Source organism: Suncus etruscus, chromosome 9 (genome assembly GCF_024139225.1).
Source record: "Suncus etruscus isolate mSunEtr1 chromosome 9, mSunEtr1.pri.cur, whole genome shotgun sequence".
Classification (NCBI taxonomy): Eukaryota; Metazoa; Chordata; class Mammalia; order Eulipotyphla; family Soricidae; genus Suncus; species Suncus etruscus.
This window is the reverse complement of record NC_064856.1, coordinates 2,705,105-2,731,030: the sequence shown is the minus strand read 5'-3', so window position 1 is coordinate 2,731,030 and position 25,926 is coordinate 2,705,105. Positions and strand designations below refer to the sequence as shown.

General features: G+C 34.7%; 1 protein-coding gene across 2 annotated transcripts in view; it reads left to right on the top strand.

Annotated features, from left to right (window-relative positions):
• Positions 1-25,926, top strand: part of PLCB1 (phospholipase C beta 1) — a 795,638-nt gene that overhangs the window by 620,620 nt on the left and 149,092 nt on the right. For both annotated transcript variants that reach the window (XM_049779135.1, XM_049779136.1), the window contains exons 15-23: positions 1,515-1,582; positions 3,366-3,462; positions 5,711-5,795; positions 7,355-7,479; positions 9,809-9,963; positions 12,829-12,993; positions 14,615-14,714; positions 15,532-15,636; positions 17,853-17,962. In XM_049779135.1, the coding sequence (XP_049635092.1) occupies positions 1,515-1,582; positions 3,366-3,462; positions 5,711-5,795; positions 7,355-7,479; positions 9,809-9,963; positions 12,829-12,993; positions 14,615-14,714; positions 15,532-15,636; positions 17,853-17,962 (1,010 nt within the window). The remainder of the gene's footprint in view (positions 1-1,514; positions 1,583-3,365; positions 3,463-5,710; positions 5,796-7,354; positions 7,480-9,808; positions 9,964-12,828; positions 12,994-14,614; positions 14,715-15,531; positions 15,637-17,852; positions 17,963-25,926) is intronic.

The window sequence follows — 25,926 nt, the reverse complement described above, 5'->3', positions numbered from 1 at the left end:
ATAAATCTACATCACAAATCAGATAGTATTTCTGTACCTTTTTGTTTATGTATTGTTATGGATATAATCACAGCCTCACCATTTGGACCCAGACACTTGACTTCCATGAGAACTTCTATGAGATTCAAGTGGCCCCAGAGTCCCTACGAAATGGTCACACATCAAATGAAACCAATAGAAAAGGGGTGATCATTGATCAATTCTAACACTGTAGAGACTAAAAGAGAATAGATTCCAGGATGGGACATATGTACCAGAAAATAACTAAATGCATATAATGTTTCATGTCTTTAAGACAGAGATTACAAATGATGACATAATTTCCTATAAAATTAGTAAATTTCCATTCACAGTATTGACAGTCCAGTAGAAACATAGCAAATAAAAAGGGGAGAAAGTCCCTAAACCCATTATTCTCAGTGAGTGAAAACAATAACTCAGAAGAAAGGCCCAATTGGCACCAAACAGCTCAATAAACTACCAGACAGTCACTTCAGCAACACTCTTTTTTTTTTTTTTTTGGTTTTTGGGCCACACCCAGCGGTGCTCAGGGGTCACTCCTGGCTGTCTGCTCAGAATAGCTCCCGGGAGGCACGGGGGACCATATGGGACACCGGATAAGAACCAACCACCTTAGGTCCTGGATCTGCTGCTTGCAAGGCAAACACCGCTGTGCTATCTCTCCGGCCCCGCCATAAGTGATTTCTGAGCACACAGCCAGGAGTAACCCCTGAGAGTCACTGAGTGTGGCCAACAATTTTTTTTTTTTTTTTTTTGGTGTTTGGGCCACACCCGGCGATGTGCTATCTCTCCGGGCCCTCAGCAACACTCCTGTGAGATAAAACAATTGTCAAAATTTTTTTCTTTTACCAAACCATTCTTTGATCAATTCATTTTGTCTTCATAAACAATATAAAGCAAATTACTATGTGCCCGCTAAGGGTGCACAGGCTGCAGGAGAGGGAATTGGTAAGTGGGGACATTGTGGAGGGAAGGTCACACTGATGATGGCATTGGCGCTAGCACATCCAATGCCTGAAACAACTGTGTTATGAATAATTCTTATTTTGAGTAGCTATCACCAAATTAAAAGGGAAATCATTTATTCTTGATCATCAAAATTCTAACCAGAGGGATTAAACCAGAAATCTGTCCAGCAGGCTCACTCATTCTAACTTGCTGTCGTGTTGTACTTAGCTTGCCTAGTGCTTTAGCAAAGATTGAAGTTTGTAGTGATATTATCCAAGCAGAATATTAAAGAAAAAAATTTGTTCATTTCCATGAGTATTCACAAGTACCAGTTGTAAAAATCAATCTCTTCAGTATGTAAATATATATTCATATGTATTCACTATATGTCCCTCTAATTCATTTAATATCCTAAATAATTGTTTCATAACCATGACAGGTCAATTCTGCAGAAATTGGCAATGCACTTGAATCCTGTGTCCTGAATTGGTATTGCTTGCTTCACCGTGTATTAAACTTCCTTATTTCTTATTAAACTTCTACAGGGGAAGCTGATACGGAGAGTGATGATGATGATGATGACGACGACTGTAAAAAATCTTCTATGGACGAGGTAGGGGGTCTCGGGGGGGGGGGCTTTGTGTGCAGAAAAGCTTTTTATACACTCGCCCATCAGACCCAGTGCCTTCAAACAGTTTCACTGTCATTTTCTGCCATCTAGTGGGCAAAGAGTTACAGACCATTTTAAAACTTTTGTACTTCCCCAAATTGGATCACTGAAAAAAATCATAAAACTTTGAACCAAGTTCTCTGTATAGAATAGTGCTTTTGTGCTTGTCTTTTATCAAAATGGGATGCCTACATGTAAATCCATAATGTTTCACATACTCCTTCTAGCTTCAATTTTTGAGACAGTTAAGTGGATTGCCAAATAATTTAAAATCCAGATTAGATCTAAGGTTTTCAAAAATGCTCAGAAATATATCATTAATTCTATTGTTATAACTATATAGCCACTACAGATACCTGCTGCAAGCACAAACATCCTAAATAATTCCATCAGCTTAAAAGTATTAATTGTACAGAATCTAGAAGTAAATCAATAATAGGTCAATTGGAATTTTAAAACTTTGCATTAGGGAGAACTGGTCAAAAATTGAGGTTGGAGTAGTGGTAAAGAAGGAAAGTTGCTTGTCTTGAACGCGGCCATTCCCGATCTTAGAACTGGGGTAAATTATGAAGTCACTGTGTGTAACCAAAAAATTAACTAAAAATGAACAAAAGAAAATGTCAAATTTCTTTCCATATGTTGAAAATAACCTGTCTCAGGACTTGTTATTTGTAATTTAGTTATAAAACTCTAGGAAAAATAATTAAGTTATATACTTCCTCCTATAGTCATTTTCTGTGACATAGAATGTTAAATTATGTCCCCCCCACTCAAATTTAACTTACTGTCCAAGAGAAGAACTGAACAATGAAAATAGTCTGCCTGAGAATTATTTTAACTGTACATAATTTTATTAGTTATTTTAATCATTGAAAATTTTTCTACTATTTGGTCTATTTGCAAAAGAATTTTTGCCAGTTATCATTTAATCTAAATATCACATGCGTTTTCTAAAGTAATCTAATCTTGTCTTCATAATACCTCTTGTCTAAGCATGGGAGAAATATTTAATCAGTCTCAAAATGTCTGTCCATACCAAATTTTAGTGGCTTTCCTCTTTATTAAAAATCTCTGTGCAATTAATGTAAATTGAGATGTAGAACTGTTAAGTAACTTATCTAATATGGTACTGCTTCTAGTGGCAGATTTAAAAGGCCTGTTAACTCTAGAATCTGAATGAATTAATTAGATATGATACTATATTTCTTATTTAATAGATGCACTGAGACTAAGATAGGAGGGAAGGAATTTATAAAAAAAAAAAAAAGTCATTTATTCAACCAATCTGCTTCTACAGGCATTTTTTTTGAAAAGTATTTTAGTCCCATTGTGGTCATCTTGATTTTTCATTTAGATCTCATTTATGAATTCATACTCCCCTTGATCACAAATTGTTCAGTGCCTCTTAAACCTTATTTTGCATATGAATGCCTATTAACATTTCTGATTCAGATTCAGGAAGCTCAGAATGTGGAGAGAGCTCTCTAACAAATTCTCAGGGGCTGTTGAAGTCCTGGACTATTCTCAATCTTTGTGCATCCCCATGTCCCATATTTTCCTCCCCAACTTGCTTAATAACAGGCATTGCTTCTTTCTTCTGTGCTGAATTATCTCTTGGCAATATATTTCAGGAAAGGAGGGATGATTTTCTGCTCTCTGGGTTCTGTGATATGTCCTACGATAATAGCCCTCGTTCTGGGAATCTTATTTTTATTCTTGCTTCCAGGGGACTGCTGGGAGTGAGGCCATGGCCACAGAAGAGATGTCCAACCTTGTAAACTATATTCAGCCAGTCAAGTTTGAGTCATTTGAAATTTCAAAAAGTAAGTTTTCCCTGGAGGGAAAAAAAGTTGTAGTGTAGATTATAATGAATATATTTTAAACACAGTTCATGAGGCCGCCCTAAGAAAAAGGCAACCTAATAAAACTGATGCTGCTAACATGTTCATTAAGAACATAGGTTAACTAACTTGTTTGTATATGTTCATGTTTTATACATAAATATATATAACTACCCTGTGATAAAGTATTTATTAACTAATCAAGAGTTTTTCTATTGAACTTTTGCCTGCAGAAATACTGATCTCATATTGATTATGTAAAAGACAGTTTTGTAATAAACATCTTCTCATCCTCCAGAAGAGAAGCAGCCATATGCATAGCCCTTATAGCTAGAAATAGAACCAGTCAATTCACCTGCATGTCCATTTGTCTACATTCTGTTTATCTGTTTAATGTATTTAGGAGATCATATAATCATCCTCATCTCACTTTTATTTTCCTTCATCTAACCTGACATTCAAACTACGTGAAAATAAAATTATTATTTCTCTTTTGAGTAAAAAGGGGCCTTATAATGAAACCACCCTTAAAGTTGCATGAAGTGTTAAAAGATTTCTTGGGACATTTTAACTCCTTATAAGTATGTGTTCTTAAAAACTAAATGTTTGCCTAAACTTGGAAATTGCTCAGTAAGAATGGTTTTCACAGGTATACAAAAGTGTAGAACTTCGCATAATATACTTCTGTATAATTTTGCCTAAATAGTCTTAATGGGATGACATATGGTATTTGGAACACCACAACAGAGACTTTTACTCCTTGAATAGCTTAATTATAAATATTTCAACATTTTTCCTATAATTGCCCATGCTTTTCCCCCTTTATACCACAAGTTGTTTTATTTGAAACATTCTGAAGTAGTTATTCTTTTTATTACCATTGCCTACTTTCTTTGGTTATAAAATGAGTTTTCCTAATTCCACAGTAAAAACCTTCTAGACTAGGAGCAAAGTAAAAAGAGCACTAATGATTTAGATTCCTATAAATTCTGATGACAGTAGCATCAACCAAAGATTTATATACAATATTTTTATCCATGTATTTTATATAACTTTTTTTTGTATTTTAAACTTACTGCACAAATGTACAAAGCATCTATTATAATGACTTTGTTTTAATTAACAGTTGGTTTAAATAATTAGTCACAATAATATGTCATTTTGATTTACCCAAAGAAATCTCGCCCTCAGAATTGGGGGAGTTGAGGGAATGGAAAATGCAGTGTGAGAATAATCAGGGAAAAGAAAGGGGCTTTAGAAAGTGGGTGTCCAAAGAAAAGGCCTCAAAGGAAATTAAGTTTATTAAAACTGAGAATTATCTAGCTACCCATATATTAAATTTCCTATTGTTATATGTAACCTTTTCAACTTTAATTTTAAAGAAGATGAAGAATTGTTTGATTGTCCCATTCTAAAATGAGATAACCTTATTTATTTTCCCCTCATACTAATTGGAAGCTTAGATTTCACTTTCAAAACATATTCTTATGTTCTAATACAGTAAGACCTTTGGCACATTCACCTCCCTGGTTCTCTGTTATCTAATCTTAAAAGGAGGCCATCAGATTGGAAAATTTTCCAAGGATACTTCTTCTTTGAAATGACATGGTTCTTATGACACATTAGTTATTTGAACCAAAAGAGTATAAACCAAGGCCAAGGCCATATTAATCTAAAGAAAATCAGGATCTGCAGCAACACTTCTAGGGTCTTTGATAATCCCAAGGAGTGGCTCCCCACCAAAGATTCCTACAGTCTCAGCTCCTGACAAAACAGCTATCATTGTTATAATTAAAGTTCTTTGCCACATCTTAAATCAACCACGCTCTTAACTTGCACAACCAGGCACATAATATCTAAAGAGATGACAAAAAGGCTCAACTTTTGTTGTAAGTAGATGGCTAGAAAAAGAAAATGGGATATCACCATTTTAGGGAGGAACAATGACCCCGATTTTACTGAATATATTAATGTTTAATTTTATATTTTATAAATAATATGTATTATGTTACTATATTTATTATATTACCAATATTTATATATTATGTTCTATTATATATTAATATATGTAGAATTATAATGTTATGTTATATACTATATGTTACACTATAATGTTACATTATGTATTCTAATATATGTTACATCAAAATGTTATGTTATATATTATATTTATGTATTTTGTCACATTTACAATGTCAATTTTTCTCACCTAATTCTGTTGTTAAATCAGAAAGAAATAGAAGCTTTGAAATGTCTTCCTTCGTGGAAACCAAAGGACTTGAACAACTAACGAAGACTCCCGTGGAATTTGTAGAGTATCCTTGATTCGGCGAATGGCTATAGAATCAGTTCAACTAAGATCATATGCTCGTTGATATATTTTTGTTCTTAGTGAAGAGAAATCTATAAAATGGCTTACTTTTGTAACCTAGGCGTAAGAAATAGTTTTGGATGTCACACACAATGTTTTGTGTGAAAGACAGAACTGGCCTCGGAGTAAAGGAAGTCCAGATTTTAAGGTTATTTTTATTCTCTCAAGCAATTTGTTTTTTTTGGTAGTTTGCTTCATTCTGAATTCCCTCATGTTTAAAACATAAACAATGGTACCTGCTTCTGGTGTGTTATTTGTTTGGGGGACAGTGCATTAGACTGCATTGCATACTATGCAGATATAACATTTGTAAAACGAATAAGTGTATGCCTATATTTAGATGAACCTTAAAGTTCCATATTTTTCCTTGTAGTGTTTGTCCAGGCAAAAAATTTGAGAGGGAGATGGTGATAAAAAGAATATAAATATGTATTGCTGGTAATGACTTTGTTAATACTTTTTTGTTGATACTTTTTATAACAAACTTTCTTATTATCATCTAGAACAAAAATAAAATAAAAAATATCTTCTATTTTTTCATAAAGCCAAAGCTTAAAATACTAGATCCAAAGAGTTCTAAACAATGAAACAAGTTCCAGAATTCATAATTTATCTTTAAAGCTCATCATCAGGAACCATGAGTTTCTGGTTTCATGCTATAATGCATCTTTAACATGTGGAAGGCTTTGGATTAATCCATGTTTTTATCCTCACAATAGTCATTTGAGGTATATTGGTCCATCTATTGCACAGATAAAGAAAGGGAGACTAAGAAAATGAAATAATTTGTCCTATATTTCACTAGAAAGAAAGAATGAAATTTCTTTTCTATTTGACCTAACTACCACCACCACCATCAACTCACCCTACCATGCCCAGATTAACTCAGAACCTTAGCTAAACTCTTCCTAACAGCAATAAGACCAGTCAGTAATGTTTACATGACATGTTGTTTCCAATAGCTTGACGGTTCACAGATTGAAAAACTAGTGATGGTAGAAATCAAAATTCAAACCAAGGTCAAAACCTTTTGTGTTATATATATAATCATAAAGAGCACTACAATCTTGGCAAATACAATTCCCAGAGAAGGTTAAGAAAATTGAACAGAGTGCATTTAAAAAATAGCCATATAACTCTCTTTAACTATTTCTGCCAAACATAATATCACCCTCACAGGATTTAAAACACTTGAACTTCCTTGTATGTCTTTTAGCCTGTTCTTATTAATTGCCACAAAATCACATTAAATTCGACTCTAATCATTTACCTCCTTCCTTAAATTTCCACCTACCAGGATCTAACAAAGTTGATGCTGCATTTGTACTATAAAAGCATGTGTGTCCTGTTTGTTTAGAATGTTTTTATTTATTATTTACCTCCCTCATCCACTAGCCCAATGAGATCAGCGCTATTTCCTTTATTTTCCAGTGAAAAAAAATTGTAAAATTAATTAACAAATTATAATTATACTTGTATTCACTACTTAACATGATGGTCCAGATATAACAAAATGCAGCTTAGTAGGATATATCCAAAAGGAACACGTGTCGATTCATCCAACTACATGCCTCAGCTCTTCTGGAATGCAGGTTGTCAAATGGTTGCCCTTAATTTCCAGACAGTAGGTGAGTAGAACTGTTGATTTCTGTTTGTTTTGTTATAATGACTCACGTCCAAGTATCCAAAAACTATGCCCATGCAATTGAGAAAGAAAATTTGCAAGGCTTGATTTAAAAAACAAGTAAAGTAAAATTCAGGAAAAGAAATAGTAGTGCCAGGGCCTGGGAAATAAATACTACAGTATTAGGTCACGCATGCCCAACCCAACCCAGGAAGGTTTAATTTCTGACACTGTGTAATATCCTAAGCATCTACCTGTACTTCTCCAGAGGCCTCAGAGAAGTAGTATTTCTGGTGATTGCCAGCACTGCAGTGTCTGAGCAGCGCCTGATCTTTGGGTCCAAGTATTGAACCAATTAACCAAATATTGAATCATTTAACTAGTTACCCAAGTATCACCAGGACTGATGTCAGATCCCCTGAGAACCTCTTGGGACTTCCACCCCAAAGAAATATTATTGCCCATAACAGTTAATTTTTGGTTTGCCATCAGTTATTTACAAGCAAATATTTATTTCAGCTTCATTCTCAAAATGTTTTCAAGCATAGCTTTTGTGATTTTAAAAATTATGCAATTTAGGAGACCAGAGCCATAGCACAGCAGTAGGGCATTTTCCTTGCACCCAGCCGACCTGGGATGGATACAAGTTCGATTCCTGCTTTATACTTTACCAAAAAATAAAATAAATAAAAATAATAAAAGAGTATGCAATTTATTGAAAAAAATGAGTAAGTTAAGAGAAAGCAAAAATAAAACTGTTAATGTTATCATTCAGATTTAATTAATTGTTGGATTATGATCTGTACTTATTGGCTTTATAAATACATATTTCCATGTATTATTATTTAAATTGAATATATGTATATATCCACATGTTTATATACTGTATAGGATCATGAATTTTAATTGTCATGTGTCAAGAATGTTTTCTAATTCATAAAAATGTATTTCCTATCACTAGAACTTGGGAATTTTTTTCAATATAGGTAATGCCCTGAGAATAACTTTAAATATAGACTACTTAATCTATCTGCTAATATCATTTTTGGAGATGGTCCTAAAACATAATTACTATCTAAAAAGATGTAAACTAATAAAATTAATATAAAAGATTGGAAAATTTAGGGGTAGATGAGATAGTACATGGGCCTCTGCTTGGCCCCTGTTAGACCTTAGCTCCACATAATTTTATGTATTTGGGAAATTAATTTTTAAATATTATCATAAATATCATTAAATATTATGATCCTTTTTCTTCAGAGTTACATTTTGGGGCTGAAGTGTTTGAGTTTCAACTGTTACTGCTCAAGGCTTACTCCTGAATGTACTCAGTCCCTCCTGGTGTTACTTACTGATCAAACCAGGGCAGTTGCATGCAAGTCTTAACCATTATCTCTCAGGCCCATTATTGGGGGTACTTTTTTCTAAAATTGATATTATAGTTATGCATATAAATTATAACTTAATAAAATTATAACTAAAATTTAATTTAAAAAGTAAAATTATAAGGGGCAGAAGCGATAGGACAACGGTAAGACATTTACTTTGGACTTGGCCAACACAGGACAGACCCCAATTTGAATCCCAGAATCTCATATGGCCCCCGAGTTTTCCAGGAACGATTTCTGAGCACAGAGCCAGGAGTAACCCCTGAGCGCTGCCGGGTGTGACCCAATCCCCCACAAATAAAAGTCAAATTATAAATAATTAGTGGAACTTCAAAAAATTTATTACCACCTCTTTATTACTCACACAAAGAGTTAAATTTTGATCAAATAATATGAAAAAATGACTGTTTCCTGATGATTCATGCCTTAAAATTACAACTAACATGGTAATTTATTTCACACATTGACCGAATCTAGGGAAAACTGTTAATCCCAACCTATGTCTCTTAGACATGAGTTGATATATAACTGGATAAAGTTGTAAGTGATCAGAAAAATGCATAATCTGAAAAAGAAATCATTTTCTTATAGCTAAAAAAATCATAGCATCCACTATTGAGATATAAAAAAAATCTTTGCAAAATATAAACGAAAGGAATTTAAAATAGCTTAAGCTTTATGTAAGGCATTTCAATATATTTCAGAAAGGTTTTCCAATATGATTATCGAACTTGATTTTTTACTCCTAAGAAATTAACTAATGATAGTTTAAAAAGCAATCACAGCTCAATATTTTTATCTTAGCTGATATTCCTAAGTTCCTACAATGAATAAATGTCTCTTTAGAAAGATGAAAGCGTACCCAATGGAAATGTTTATACAATCTGACTTTCTTGCTACAAATGTAAATACAATCACAGTAAAGCTTGTGTTTTTGATATTCAGACCTGGCGATGCAAATAAATATGGGCATGTATGAGTATAATGGCAAGAGTGGCTACAGATTAAAGCCGGAGTTCATGAGGAGACCTGATAAGCATTTTGATCCATTTACTGAAGGCATCGTAGATGGCATAGTGGCCAACACATTATCTGTTAAGGTAAGTTCACATATATTACAATATTTTGAAATAAGAAGTAAAGATTTGTCTAAAAAAGAATTTAGTCTTTAAAATGCAACTAAATGGGGGGCTGAAGAGATAGCATGAAGGTAAGTAAGGCGTTTGCATTGCATACAGAAGGAAAGTAGTTTGAGTCCCGGCATCCCATATGGTCCCCCAAGCCTGCCAGGAGTGATTTCTGAGCGTAGAGCCAGGAGTAACCTCTGAGTGCTGCTGGGTGTGACCCAAAAGAAAAAAAAATGCAACTAAGTGCTTTACAGATCCTGGGTTAGGTATGTTTAGGTATGTGGTGAACACATATTTTTCTTTACAAAAAAGACAAAGAACCCCATCAAAATATGGGAAGAAGAACCAAACAGATACATGCTCAGATTAGACTGTCAATAGGGCTATGGAAAAATGCACTTTATCACTTATTATAGGGGAAATGGTAATCAAAACAACAGTGAGATATCACCTCACACTAATGATTTTACTTATTACAAAAGCCAAAATAGCCAGGGATGGCAGAGATGTAGAGAGCAAAGAAACCTTCAGCCGTTTCTGGTCGGGTGGTTATCTGTTTCAGCCACTATGGAAAAAAAGTAGGAAAACTACTTAAAAATTAAATGTCCATTGGACCTAGTAATTCCACTTATTAGCATCTGTCCCAAGAGCCCCCAAACAGTATTTAAATTATATATTTGCTTTCCTATATTTATTGCAGTGCTGTTCACTATAGCCCCAAATCTGGAAATATCCCAAGTGCCTAACAAGAGAAGAGTGGATAAAAAAAAAAAAAAAAAAAAAACTGTGAATCATAGCACAATGTAATTGTGCTACTATAAAGAAAAGCAAAATGCTATTATTCACTGCTATGTGGATGGAATGAGAGGGTATCATGTTGAGTAAAGTCAGACAGAAGGGGGACAAATACAGAATGATCTCTTTTATATGTGGATTATACAAAAACACATTGTAAAGGAATTAAGATGACCAAAAGGAACAGTCCCTGAGAATAGGCCCACAGAAATCAGTGAACCATGTCTATTAATAGTATGTATAAAAATAAAATAAAATTATTAGCAAAGTATTCTCATTCTACATATATTTTAAAGAAGAAAATCTACATTAGAAATCTGGGAATAAAGGAATTAATAAAGGAATTAAGCAACACTCTTCATAGGAAAGAACCTAAAACTATCAGTTGGGGATATTTACTGTAACTATGATTTTCTTTTGGAACAAATATTCCATAGTAAGATTACCGTGAAAGTGATCCACAGTGAAAAGATACTAAGGCCTTCTTCCCTCTCATTAATTTTTTGGAAAATATTTACATTAAGAAAAATTAAAGAGGCTTGTTCTTCAAGCCCATATTCTTCCTTGAATATGTATCTCTCTAGCTTGTTTCTTTGCTTGCTTCTTTCCACTTTGGTCAAGAGAAGCCTCTGTTCTCTCTCAAATACGTACTTCTATCTCTATCTCACCTCACATCTTTCTTAGTAAATTTCAATAAAAACTACCTGGCTTCACCAAAATAAGGAAGAAGAAAATTTAGGGAAAAAGGGTATTCTATCAGTAAGTAAATATTAAATAAAATCTCTGTGTATTGCCTAAGTGTGGTTCTAAATAAAGCCAAGACTAACTCATGTCTTCATTTTTTTTTAAATTAACATCTTACGTTTTGATTCTCTTACATAGCTATCTATAATGCCAGAAAGGACTTGAGACTCAGTGGTTGTTCAAACATTCTTTTTTATTCATTATAATAAGGATGGCTAATGTCACTAACCTAATAAAGGGCTTTTACTTGATCAACCATCTTAAGCATACAAAATTTTTGGTGCACCTGATTTACATAGCTTAATATTTTTGAACATAAAAGAAGTACTTTAATCCATTCTCATGTAAAATCTCAAATTAGACAGAGACTGTGGCTTAGAGATTCCTCTGACAAAATAGAGCATTCATGAGAAGTGAATTGTCCCAAGGCAAATTCAGACAAACTTTTCCTCATGGCTCTCTGATTTGTTCAAATTTTTTGTCCAATTCAGCATTTAACGGAGTTAACTTCAGTCAACATCTGACAACATTCTATGACTGCCATTTTCTCTGGTTTTGTCATTTACCTGGACTTGAGTTCAGAAAACTCTTTGCCAATCAGACATCACAAATTCCTCAACACTTCTTTTTGCTGCCACCTTCTGATATTAAGCCAGGCATCTTGTTTGCTTTTATTAAACTTTTGGACCCTTAAGATTCGGTTTACAGAGCTTAAAGCACTAGAATTTTTTAAATGCTGTTAGAAAACCCTGGAAATCATTCTATTTCAATGTGCCTGTAAAGTAACTCCTCAATAGCACTGTACGTTGTTAATGTGTAAGAATGCTAAAACTTTGAATAGCATGCTATTTACCTCTGCTTCTTCAAGTTGAATTTTTTGAGCAAGAATCATTTTTAAATGTAATGCTAGAATTTCTACTACATGGTTAAATTTATTGTCTTTAATCACTTTTTACTTCATTTTAAATAATGCTCAAGTAATGGTTTAACAACATTTTAAAATTTTTAGAAAAAGTTGATTCTAAAATGAATCTTTAATATAGAACTGAAGATCAAAATGGCATCATCTCATTAACTCTTGATGTATTTGTTCATTATTCTCTGCTATAAAACTGTCTTATTAAATCCTAATTTCAAATGTTTCAATGTTTATCTACAAATTTCAAACTAAAACAATTTACATTTTTGTTCATTTCTTTTCCATTTTTGTAATAATTTACTATTAACCATTAGTCTCTCTGCCTCTTTCAGCCATTCCCTTGTTATTATTTATTAAGTTTCATTTTAATTATTTTCTAGATTATTTCAGGTCAATTTCTTTCTGATAAGAAAGTTGGGACTTATGTGGAAGTTGATATGTTCGGTTTGCCTGTGGACACAAGGAGGAAGGCATTTAAGACCAAGACATCACAAGGAAATGCTGTGAATCCTGTTTGGGAAGAAGAACCTATTGTATTCAAAAAGGTTGGTTTGTCTTCTCAATATGAAGTCAAATGCATATCCCAGCCACATTCCAGAACTTTTAAATGGGAATTATGAATTATTCACTGCTTAACTTGGGAATTTATCTATTTATAAGGAAATAGTGTTTTCAAAGCCATCTTGAAAACTAGTGAAGATCTTTGTAAATTATTTGCTTTGATTTTTAGATTGGCATGTTAGATCAATTCATTTTAAAAAGCCTCATTTGGAAAAACAGTATCCTTTCATCTTGTAGGAGATAAATTAACACTTTTAAGGACCCAGTATATGGTTTATAATAGAATGCAATAGTCACATTTCTAAGACTCTAGATTTCATTTCTGGTGCATTGGCATATGCGCACACACACATACACACGTACAAACATACACACACACACTGTACTTTTTCATTGTGTCTCAAATGAAGCAGAGTAGAAAGCAGAAAAAATATGATAGCCAAGGATGTGGGGGAAAAGGTATACATTCTGTAAATAAAGTATCAGGCTAGGGACATGGTAAAGTGAAATTCTTACATACAGGATACTAGATCTCTGTGAAAGTGTGGGTGTGGGAAGGTTAAACTCCTTATAAATTTTAGGTCTGGAAGCTTGTATTCTCTGTCTGGGCTCTTCTTAATAAAAACAGTACCTTTTACATTCTTTCTGCTTTCCTCAAAAAAGCACTTTCTTCACACAAGAGAGTCCAATAAAAGGCAGCGTAGACATTTTTTTAACATATCCTTTTATGTTTTTAGCCAAAATATCTACAAAGACTATTTTATGTGTTGCCTGGTACATGGTGCTTGAGCACATGTTGCCCACATCTTAGCTCTTGATAATCGGACTTTCCTATATTCATTCAGGGTTGTGTACTCATGCTCTTCTGCATTTGGAGAAGCCCATGCTCTCTTGAATGCATTACTCCTTACTCTCTCTTCCTTATCCTCTCTATCCCCTTCCTCAGTACCTACAAATAAAATCTGTTTTTATTTCAAAAAAAGATAGGAAAATAAAATAGAAAAGTAAATTGTCACTATGTGCCTTAAATATTACTGTGAAAGATTTGTAATTCACTTTGACTATGATAAAAATCTAAAAAAATAAAAAAGTAAATGAACAAATAGTGATAGGATAGCCTAGCTTATTGTAGTCAAACATAATATACTTTTTTATTTCAACAGTCAGAATATTTAAGTCAAAAGTCTCTGCATTGAAAAAAGATCTCATTTAGACACGGGTATAACCATGGATAAGGTTTGCTAGCCTTCTTCTCTTATAAGCTCTAAATCATTTATATGCTTAAAGCATTTTTCAACCAGGGCCCCATTTTCTGTAGAACACCAGAATCTTCCAAGAGACATGGGACACAGGTGAAAATCACATAAATGCATCCTCATGGCACAAAATTAGGAAAACTACGGTAGAACACAGGGGTCAAAGGAGGGAAAATAAGGGCAGAAGAGGCCCCAGTTGGAATACTTTTGACAGCCATCTTAATTATAGAGCAACAATGTAAATCTGATCAGTTAGGCTACTAGAGAATTTTAGAATTTGGTAAATCTTTCTAATTCTTTATTAATGTTTCTAATTATTATAATAACATGAGTTTTAATGTCCCTGCAGGTAGTTCTTCCTTCTTTGGCTTGTTTGAGAATAGCAGTTTATGAAGAAGGAGGTAAATTTATTGGCCACCGGATCCTACCAGTACAAGCAATTCGGCCAGGTAAAAATAGTGTGATGAGAATAATTTTTATTAAATTTGTAATAACCAACCCTGTTATACATGATTGCTATAACATGTTTGAGGAAGCAACATGGTACATTGTGATTTTGTTGTGTAACACTACATGATTACTTAAATTTGATTATTCTGTGGAATTCTGTTGTTTTGTTTTGTTTTTGGTGAGATACCATGTCAAATCAGTTACCTCTTTGTCATGATAATTATGTGCAATGAAATATTTGAGAATTCAGTGAAGTATTCCAAGTATTTATCTTCATGCCCAGTCTAGGTTAGTCTGGTTTGACTGTGCTCAGCTCATAGTGTCATGCTCTGGGCTAAGTAGAAGCTAGTTATGTGTTTGTTTAGGGACTTTGGCTCAAGGGCTTGTGATCTCCACCATGTGAATTTCTCAGGACACTTCATTGGAGGACATAAAAACAAATTTATCCCTGCAAGGGCATTTTAATGTTATGTGTGAACCACATCATTTGTGTCTCATTGACCAAAGCAAAACTAAGCTACAAGTCAAGAATTTATGGACCAGGGAAAAAGTTTAAACAACATTCTAATATGTGCCATTCTTACTTCTCTTTTGTGGGGAAAAAATAACACTGGAAAGGAAAAAAATATCTGAGTCGACATTTTTTTCTTGTCTTACAAGAAAAACACTTAATCCTTCAAACCCATGGGTTCAAGTAAGAAAGCAGTGAGCTATTTCTCACCCAAAATTATGCACAATAAACACACTAAATGTTCTTTATTCTAACTAACACTGTGAAAGAAATGTGTGATATGCAGTATCATTGTCACTCTCCAGGCTATCACTATGTCTCTCTGAGGAATGAAAGGAACCAGCCTTTGATGCTGCCAGCTGTCTTTGTCTACATAGAGGTGAAAGACTATGTCCCAGATACCTATGCAGGTAAACAACTTAATGCAAAGAGGTATTTACAGCAGAAATATAGCCACATTTTTGTGGCTAGAGGAAAGAAAGTTGGACTAAACCTTATTTTTCATATGCATGTTTGGATGGAAATTTCTCAAGAATTTGTGAATAAATTTTTGTTATTTGTACCCCCATATGCATCATTAGTATCTAGCATTGTTCTTTTATGCAAAGGCCCATTAAAATTAAAGAAATCTTACATATAATAAGAAGTTCTTATCTCATAGGGATATGAACTCCTAAATTTTATACTGAGCCTTACACCTGAACATAATGACTTGACTTAGGCCTCAGTTGATTGGACATCAACTGTGCACCTCCCTGAACCTTGGATGTCATCTTTTGATCTTAACCAGTTTTCTGTAACAGTACTAGGAATCAAACTACTACCAGAGTAGGCACTAATACTGCCCTGGCACCAACTTGCTCCAGAGTTCTTAGGACACCCTGATGACTTAGAAACAGCAACAAATTGCTTTCAGGGCAGGTTTCACTGCTTGCCACCTAATGGTGAGATGAAAACTGAAGACCACTCTGACTTCGACAAAAAAATCTATGCAAAAACCAAGATCTCTAGTTACAGAGACCTGACTGCAACAACCATGCATGATTGAGGAGAATGTTTTCTGGGACCGTGCAGAAAGACTTTGGGCTTAGACATCTCAATATACTTGGAGCCTATAGTTGGTCTTATGGCAGGATGTTTCATGGGTAGGGACACCCTGATTTTAGGACAAAAGTTTTTCCTTTCTATTTTCCCCAACTTTTGCTGCACCTATGCAAAATACTGCCACCCCTTTTTTATCTTTTAGAAAGGGCTTCCACCTTTTTCATAGAACGTTGGGACACAAATTACTTTATTTTACTTCATATTTATGTATTTTTCTATTAAATTAAAAAGGGAAAAATATAAAAGATGGGGCACAGAGGCCAAATGGTCTTGGATACATTGGTGGAAATAAAAAAGGAAAGAACAAAATATCCTAGCCAAAGTCAACAACAAATCAAGAGATCCAAACTATAGCAATCCAAACTTATAATGGGCCTGTTGTACTGGCAGGCCAGAGGGCAAAAGATGATAGTTAAAGATACACTCTGGAAATATTGGTGGAGAAGTTTGACATTGGTGGTGGAACTGCCCGATTTACTGTATGTCTTAAAATCAACTATAAAGGACTTTGTAAAATCACAATAGTTTCAACAAAATAAAATTTAAGAAAAGAATTTGATTTAAAACAAAGACACATATTTTAGTTTATTTCCCCAGAAAGTTTTGAGAAGATTGTGTACTTTACTCTTACAGCCTCAGAACTTGATTGATGTTGTCTAGTCCTATAGCCAAGACTGCAATGAATTTGTTTTCAAGCATCCTTTTTATGAGTGGAATACTCATAAATACTCATGGAATAAGTTTAGAGAAGTTGACTTATGAAGATATCAAAAAATACTTATACACTTAAATGCCTGTGGTATTAATAACTTGAGCATATGAGACTAAGTGGCAAAAGCTATCTGGAAACTTAGAGTACTTATCCCATTCAATAATGCATCATGTGTTCAACATCTCTCCAGACTCTCTTCAGACAAGAAATGTTACATGTACTTAGACTCAGACAACCAAATTTAGGTTGTTTCAGCAGTCTGGAGAGCATTCTCTTTTGAGAAATGTCTCCTGTTATGATGTACTCCTTAAGACTTATCGCATAGGTATAACGGCATTTCTGGAACTAATTTCTGGTATTTCTAAGAGGAGGAATAAGTCATTTTACTCTCAGAGATGACCTCCTTATAAGTACTTCTAAGATTTCATCAAGATTTCCCAAACTTGATAGAGTGATTCATGAATTGATAAGTGAAAAAATAGACAATATGTGATGGATTATGAATAGATGGTTGATGAGTAAATGCATGGAGAGATAAATGGATGAAAAATTTTTTTTTTTTTTGGTTTTTGGGCCACACCCAGTAACGCTCAGGGGTTACTCCTGGCTATGTGCTCAGAAGTTGCTCCTGGCTTGGGGGACCATATGGGACACCGGGGGATCGAACCGCGGTCTGTCCAAGGTTAGCGCAGGCAAGGCAGGCACCTTACCTTTAGCGCCACCGCCCGGCCCCAAATGGATGAAAATTTAGTCAAATGGAATTGATTTCCATTCCAGAACCATTTCTAAAAATGTCTCTTCTCTGTTTAGATGTGATTGAAGCTTTGTCAAACCCTATTCGATATGTGAATTTGATGGAGCAGAGAGCTAAGCAACTGGCTGCTTTGACGTTAGAAGATGAAGAAGAAGTAAAGAAAGAGGTAAGATGGTATTATAACCATATACATGGCATTAGACATGATTTCCACAACTACATAGTGAGTGTAATTGACACTCAAGAAATAAAAATTTATATTTGGATAACTAATTTTAGATTCAGCATAATTTCATAAAACACTGACTTTGGCTTTTGAGCTATAGCTGGCAGGCTCCTATCAAGAATCACTCCTGATAGAGCTCAAGGAACCACATAGAGAGCTGGAGATTGAACTAAGTTTGACCACCAGCAAAACAATCCCCTGCCCGTTGAACTATTTCTCCAGCTTCTGGCTGAATTATTTTTTCATTACATCCTGAAATTATGTGCATATCATTAATACAAACATATTAAATAGTATACATTTTTTGTTTTATATAAAAGCTTCTGATGATTTCATATTGATTTAAGGCAATTAAGGCAGTTTGAAGATGTTGTCTTTAGTGCAAAATATACTTTGGGCATATCTTACAATTCATTAAATAAAGTGTCTGGTCTGAGGATATGCCATAATTATTTATTAGTAAATTATTTCTGCTGCAGGCATCTTGCGTCTTAGCATCTCTAGTGGGGAGCAATCCTTCACAAGAGGAAAAACAGGTAACATGAGTGGCCAAATATGAAATATGAAATAATGAAACCACACAGAGTATATGGGGTCAACAGATCTTCTGGCAGAGTGCGACAGGTTTAATTTTTTGAGCAAGGGAATTTATAGGGGTAAAATTAGCCAGAGGTAAAGAATAATTATAATCACAAAGCACAGTACAACAGTAACAATACCTAAACTATGGGCGTGACTGTAAAATTTCTAGGTTACAAAAGAGAAGGTCACAACTCAAGGCAACACTTTGCAAGCTTACTTCAAATGCAAAATCAGGATTAGGAGGAAGTAGGAAATATCTAGAAACTTGATTTTCCTGGGCTGGACTCTATTATTTTAGAGGTAAAATAAATGGAGGAGCCAAATCCCCCAAAATGAGTTTCCCTATTTCTAAGGGAGGGTCAATAGTCAATAGCCAGGATCTGCATTCTGGTTAAGCCCTTGATTACCAGAAAATGCAGCTGCAAGGACATATTTGAAAAAGAGAGAGAAAGTATCATCTTTGCTTTTAGGGCTGGCTATTATCCAGAAAAAGGGTTCTCAAATAAACTTTGGTGCTGGAATTTTTAAGCCTTTGATAGAGGCCATCATTTTGCCTGATATTTACAAAGGAGAGTAGCCAAATACTGACTGAAAATGTAATGCCAAGCATCTCTTTGGAAATTCCTCAACCATCCACGCAGGGGAAAAAGGCTTCCACAGTGGGCCTTTTGAGGAACCCCATGGAGGTTAAATTAGTTCTCCCCACCAGGAAAATCTGAGAATACATCTGGTGGGCTGAGCCCCCCTAAAAGTTTAGGTATGCCCTGGCAATTTCTTATATAACATGAGTAGTACTCAAATAATAAAACTGCTACTCTAGATTTAATTTCACAATACAAAAAATTTAATAAAGTCTAGTAATATTAGAAGTAAAACTTTAAAATATGAGTACTGTGTGTGTCCAGTATGTAAATCTTTGGTACATTTTACTTTATATTTTTGGGTTTTGGCCATGCCCAGTGACACTCAGTGGTTACTCTGCGCTCAAAAATTGCCTTTGGCTTGGGGGATCATATGGACGCCAAAGTATTGGAGCATGGTCCATCCTAGGTTAGCTGTGTGCAAGGCAGATGCCCTACTGCTTGTGCCACCGCTGTGGCCCCTCTTTGGTACATTTTAAATGAAATGCTTTAATTATTGCTGGATTTGTCATTGATATTAAAACGGTTATAGAAACAAAAAATTTCAAATTTAATTATTTAGAAGTTGGAGAATGATAAAAGGCTGTTAGCATGGAAAATTTTTTGAAAAGACAGTATAATAATAATAAATTCATTACAGGTAATATTTATTAAGAGCCATTTTTATTGAAAAATAAAATTGTTCATTAAAAAAAGTTTTTACATAAAAATGAAAAAATGATACTCAGAGGAGGACTGAAGCAATAGTACAGCAGGGAGGGTGTTTGACTTGCAGACAGCCAACTCGTGCTTGATTCCTAGCACCTCATATGGTCCCCCAAGATTTATTAGGAGTGATCCCTGAGTGCAAAGTCAAAGGACATGAGTATTGTAGGTGTGATACTTCAAAAAGTGCCTTGAGATATCTTTTGTAATTCAAATACCTAAAATATTCAGCAAAGATACTATATTATGATGTGTGTATATATACATATATAGATCGAGATAGATAGATAGATAGATGATAGATAGATAGATGATAGAGAAAATAGATATGATTGACAGATGATAGATAGATAGATAGATAGATAGATAGATAGAGAGAGAGAGAGATAGAGAGATAGAGAGATAGAGATAAATAGATGATAGATAGATAGATGATAGATAGATAGATAGATGATAGATAAATAGATAGATAGATAGATAGATAGATAGATAGATAGATAGATAGATAGATAGATAGATAGATAGATAGATAGATAGATACCATAGATCTACTCTTTTTACTTTTATTTGTTAGTTTTGGGCCCACACCTAATGGCACACAGGTTACTCCTGGCTCTGCACTTAGAATCACTTCTGTAGCTCAAATGTTTTTCATTCCATCCTGCAGCATAAATTTTAATTATTTAGTAGCCTATGTTGATATAAGTTTCACCATAACTTATTTGATTTTTCCCCTTCAGCAATTGTGGCATGTTTACAGAGGCATCACTATTTTTGTGATCTGGGGTTTTTATTTTGGGAGACACACTAGGAATCTAACCAGAAACTGTGTCCAAAGCAACTGCCTGTAAGGCAAGTGCTTTCCCTGATGTACTGTCTCTCGGCCTTTGAAATGATACCACAAAATAAACTAATTCCTCAATGACATCCTGTTTCAGGTAGTGTGTGTTGTAGAGATCCTTCTTAAAGAGTTTATAAAATAAATACCAGTGGTATCAAGGTATACACAGTGAATTTTCTAAGCTGGGGATTGAGTCCAGGACCTCATAAAGCATGTAGTTTGCCACTGGACCACATCCCCAGCCAGGCTTCACAATTTTAAACAGATTGTCATGGAACATTATGGAAATATAATTTAAACACATCAATGATTATTTCTTTGTGTTTTCTATAGCATGTTAGAAATTATTGATCTAAGATGTTGAATTATTTGCATGATAATAAATGTAAACGAAAGAAATGAAATGAAGTACATTAGCAAAAGGCATTTATCCTAAGAACAAACTTTTTCTAGGCTCTTATTTAAACTGCAGGCATTATATTCCAAAAGATGAAGAAATAGATCACCCTAAGTGATTAATTTAGATGGGAAATTGTCATACATAATGCCTTTCAGGGTATATAGTTTATGAGGTTCTGAGGAAAACTTGACCATTGAAAACTATCTAAAGTAAACATAAATAAAGTTAAAATAGTTTCTGTCTCTTGCATTCATGCTTAGCATCTGCAGAGGAAATACAATAAACAATTATTTTATATGAAATAATGAATATTATATAAGCAATTTAAACAATTAAGCAATTTTAAGAATTATTTAGGTTCCTTGCTTAAATTAAGTCTAAACAATAATTTCTGGATAAACCCAATGTGTCTTTACATGCTCAAAGCAAATGCTTTGTTGCCCTGCCCAGTCCTACCTGCCCTCCTTTTTTGAATTTCTGTGCCTCCTATGCCAACTGATTCAGCAAAGGGCTCACATTCTACAGACTCCTCCATATTCATGGCCTGAGCAGATCACCTCTTCTGAGTGTGAAAGTGACTAATGCCCAGTACTGAAAGATACAAAAGATACAGAAGTAGAGAAGTCCAATTCCTCTAGTAGAGAAGACCATGCTGGTTCCATAGATGGAGTCCAAGGTTCAGGAGTAAATGGCCAATGTCTGATCTTCTGAAGCCTATGACAAGTGTTTAGGGTGCTAGACCCAACAGCAATAAAAAATTTAGGAGTTCTTATCACTATTAGATAAGAACTTGTTTCCACAAGTAAGATTTTTCCCATTTTAATGTGCCTCTGCAAAAGGGAACAATGCCCATGGTATTACAGGTGCGTATGGGGATAAAAATAACAAAATAAAAATAATCCCTATAAACTGGGTCTAACATGAATTCAGAAACCAAGAGAAACTTATCTACTAGAATTTCCTACTAAATAGGTGCAAAAAAATGGAATGGGTAAAACTGTGACTACATCAGAAGGTAGATGATAAAAATTATACCTATTAATGAAATACATCTAACAAAATATTTGAAGGAGATATACATGTCCTCTTTAAATCTTTTGAATTAGTCTGTGGGGTGGATAAAATCTGGAGCACAGATTCAGCCTGCAACATGGTCTTGTGGAACCTGAAAAAATGGCTTTAAGCAGTTACATTTAAGGAAATGTCCTCAACCTGGGGAATTTCTCAGAAATTTTGTAGCAAGCAATAGTCCACAGAGAAGGGAGGTAGGGGAAAGGGGGCCTCCAAAAGCATATTAGCAGCAGCACTGGTGGAAGCTTCTTCTCCAGCTGAGGCAAGGCAGGCTAGGAATTTGTCTTTTTACTTTGGGAACTGGTTGGCATCTGGGTGGGAGTGGGAGAACATTCCAGTTCCTGAGGAGGTAAGAACTGAGGGTAAAGAGGGTTCAATGGGGGGATAACAGATTGAGGTGAGATACTGTAGGCTAGAAAAGGATTTGTAAAGTGGTACATGGATGGGGGAAAGGGTTACATATAATGGGTATAGACAATATACAACATAGACAAACATTATGCATATAACATATGTAAATTAGACAGACATTGAGACGGAAAACACATACATTCATACACACACATAGACAAACATGGGTTACAGTTGAAATTCTGACCCAGGTAGAATGGGTCAGAAAGCTTAAGTAAATATAAAGCTAGCAAATCATATGTAAAGGTTTTCCATTTTCTAGCCCAATCATTATTGGTGAAGGTAAACTACTGAAGAAACGCTTCCTGGGTTAGCATGTGTATAGATCATTTTTAAAAACAATCAAAATTTTCAAGTCTAGAAAACTTAGTGATGTGGTAATGAGCACTGTAAGAAGAGTCTACACCATGAAAAATAGTCAGGTTTTGAGTATCCATATTCCTTTCCTAAAAGCAAACTAGGTAAACTACCTAAAATTGAAAAGAAATTACAATAACATACTCAATGAATGACTTCTATAGCAGGAATTTATGGTATGAAGTTGGATATTCTATTGTTATCTTTAGACATAGAAAATAGATTTTATTAGCAGATATAATCTTAATTATGTTTTCTGCAGGCAGAAGATGTCTGGGTTTTGTTTCCTGATCCAACCCACTTCTCTGTGCCTTTTGATAGATCAATTTAGTTCATTGACATTTAAGGAACTATTGACAGAAAGAGCTGTTGTGCCATTATATTATGTATGGTGGTTGTTGTTAAAATTAGGGATTTAGTTTGTGTAATTGCTGTTTGAGCAGTTCATTTAGGGTCCATTTGGTTAGTGCAAATACTGAGAGTTCTTTTTTGCCTGAGAATTTTTTTAACCCTCCCTCCCATATAAATGATACATTTGCTGGGTAGTGGACTCTAGGTTTCAGTCAGTAGTTTGAATGTGTCATTCTACTCTTTTCTTTCCTGGATTGTTTTAAATGGAATATCTGGTTTTATTCTTATGTTGTTTACTTTATACTTAAGGTTTTTCTTCTCCCTTACTGCTTTAAAGAATCCATCTCTTTGTTTATTGCCATTTGGATTACTATATGTCTTCGTGTTCTGCAATGACCTATTTTGTTTGCCAGTCTTTTTGCCCTTTGAATTTGCAAAAAAACTTCTTTCTCAAAGGTGTGGAAGTTCTCTGCTTGTATCTCCCTCACTACTTGTTCTTCCCCTTCTGGTATTCCTATAGTTTTGGAAATTATTTCTCTTGTCTTTGTTAAGTACTTTATATTTTATTCCAGTGTTTTGTATCTCCTTTCCTTTTTGACTTCTTTTTCACTTTATCTTCAAGTTTGTTTATGCGATTCTCCAACTGTGTCATTCTACTAGTATGACTTTCTAACATGCTTTTTAGTTCCTTCAGTTCTATTTGTATGGATTCTCTCATATTCTTAAAGAGTTGGTTGAATTGTTCATCTATAGATTTCTTAATTTCAGAGGCTTGTGACTCCTTGATTTCCATTGCTAAACCATTAAGTGTTGATTTAGGTTCTCATCTATAAGGTTCAAGCATTTGGGTGGACTTGGAAATTTGCCAGGATTTCTCTCTCTATCCCCCACAGTATGTGTCTTCCTTATCTTTGCATTTAGTAGTTTGGAATGCTAGAGTATCAGGGTGTTCAAGAAAGTGATCTATTGAATTGTTTGTATGAAAGGTGGCTCTAGGTATATGGTCTTCAGAAGTTATTTTTCGGGGCCGGGCGGTGGCGCTCGAGGTAAGGTGCCTGCCTTACCTGCGCTAGCCTAGGAGACGGACCGCGGTTCGATCCCCCGGCGTCCCATATGGTCCCCCAAGCCAGGAGCGACTTCTGAGCGCATAGCCAGGAGTAACCCCTGAGCGTCACCGGGTGTGGCCCAAAAACCAAAAAAAAAAAAGAAGTTATTTTTCTAAACTTGAAAGGTTCTCTAAGTATGATAAAAAGATTGCATACTAGTTCATTGGTTTGTTCAGCTTGGTTTTGAGTTATATATTTTCTAAGGAAAAGAAGTTCTAGATCCAATCTGTCAGAAACTCCATAATATATTTTTGAAATGAAAGGAAAGCTTATGGAAAGGGGTTTAATTTTAGTAATGGCACTAGAACCCAGAAGGAGGCAGAGGGTAGACTGAAAAGAAGGCCCCATTAGCTCTGGGTGGAGGGGATTAGTATGGGATTTTCCCTGTTTCAGCCCAGACACAGACCTGACTGTCCCCAGAGGGCAAATGATCAGCAATGACCAATTAGTTTTTTTTAATTTGTGACAATTTTGATACTTTAAAAAATTAATGATATATCATTAAAATTAATGATATATAATTAATAAAAATAATTATATTAATGATAGAGTTCATGCAGTCTTCCAACCCCATACCCACAGCCTGAGAAACTGCTTCCTTACACTACTATCTCATAGTAAGTGCCTGACATCTCTTTCCTCACCCCAGTTGTCTCCCTGCATAGAAAACTCACTACTACAATAAATATAAGTGTAAGGAAGGGATTTTTGTATTGTATTTTTGTGATCCTAGGATATATTCCTAGGAGTGGTATAACTGGATTTTATGGGAGCTCAATTTCCAGTTTTTGGAAGAATCTCCATATTGCTTTCCATAAAGGTTGAAATAGGCGGCATTCCCACCAGCAGTGGATAAGAGTTCCTTTCTCTCCACATCCCCGCCAACACTGTTTATTCTCATTCTTTGTGATGTGTGCCATTCTCTGTGGTGTGAGGTGGTATCTCATCGTTGTTTTGATTTGCATCTCCCTGATGATTAGTGATGTGGAGCACTTTTTCATGTGTCTTTTGGCCATTTGTATTTCTTCTTTGTCAAAGTGTCTGTTCATTTCTTCTCCCCATTTTTTGATGGGATTAGATTTTTTTTTTGTAAAGTTCTGTCAGTGCCTTGTATATTTTGAAGATTAGCCCCTTATCTGATGGGTATTGGGTGAATAGTTTCTCCCACTCAGTGGGTGGCTCTTGTACCATAGCAAGACTCTGGAGAAAACTGAAATACCATTCAACAGATGAATAGCTAAAGAAACTATGGTACATATACACAATGGAATATTATGCAGCTGTCAGGAGAGATGAAGTCATGAAATTTTCCTATACATGAACGTACATGGAATCTATTATGCTGAGTGAAATATGTCAGAGAGAGAAAGAGAGATGCAGGACGGTCTCACTCATCTATGTGTTTTAAGAAAGATGAAAGACATTCTTGCAATAATAAT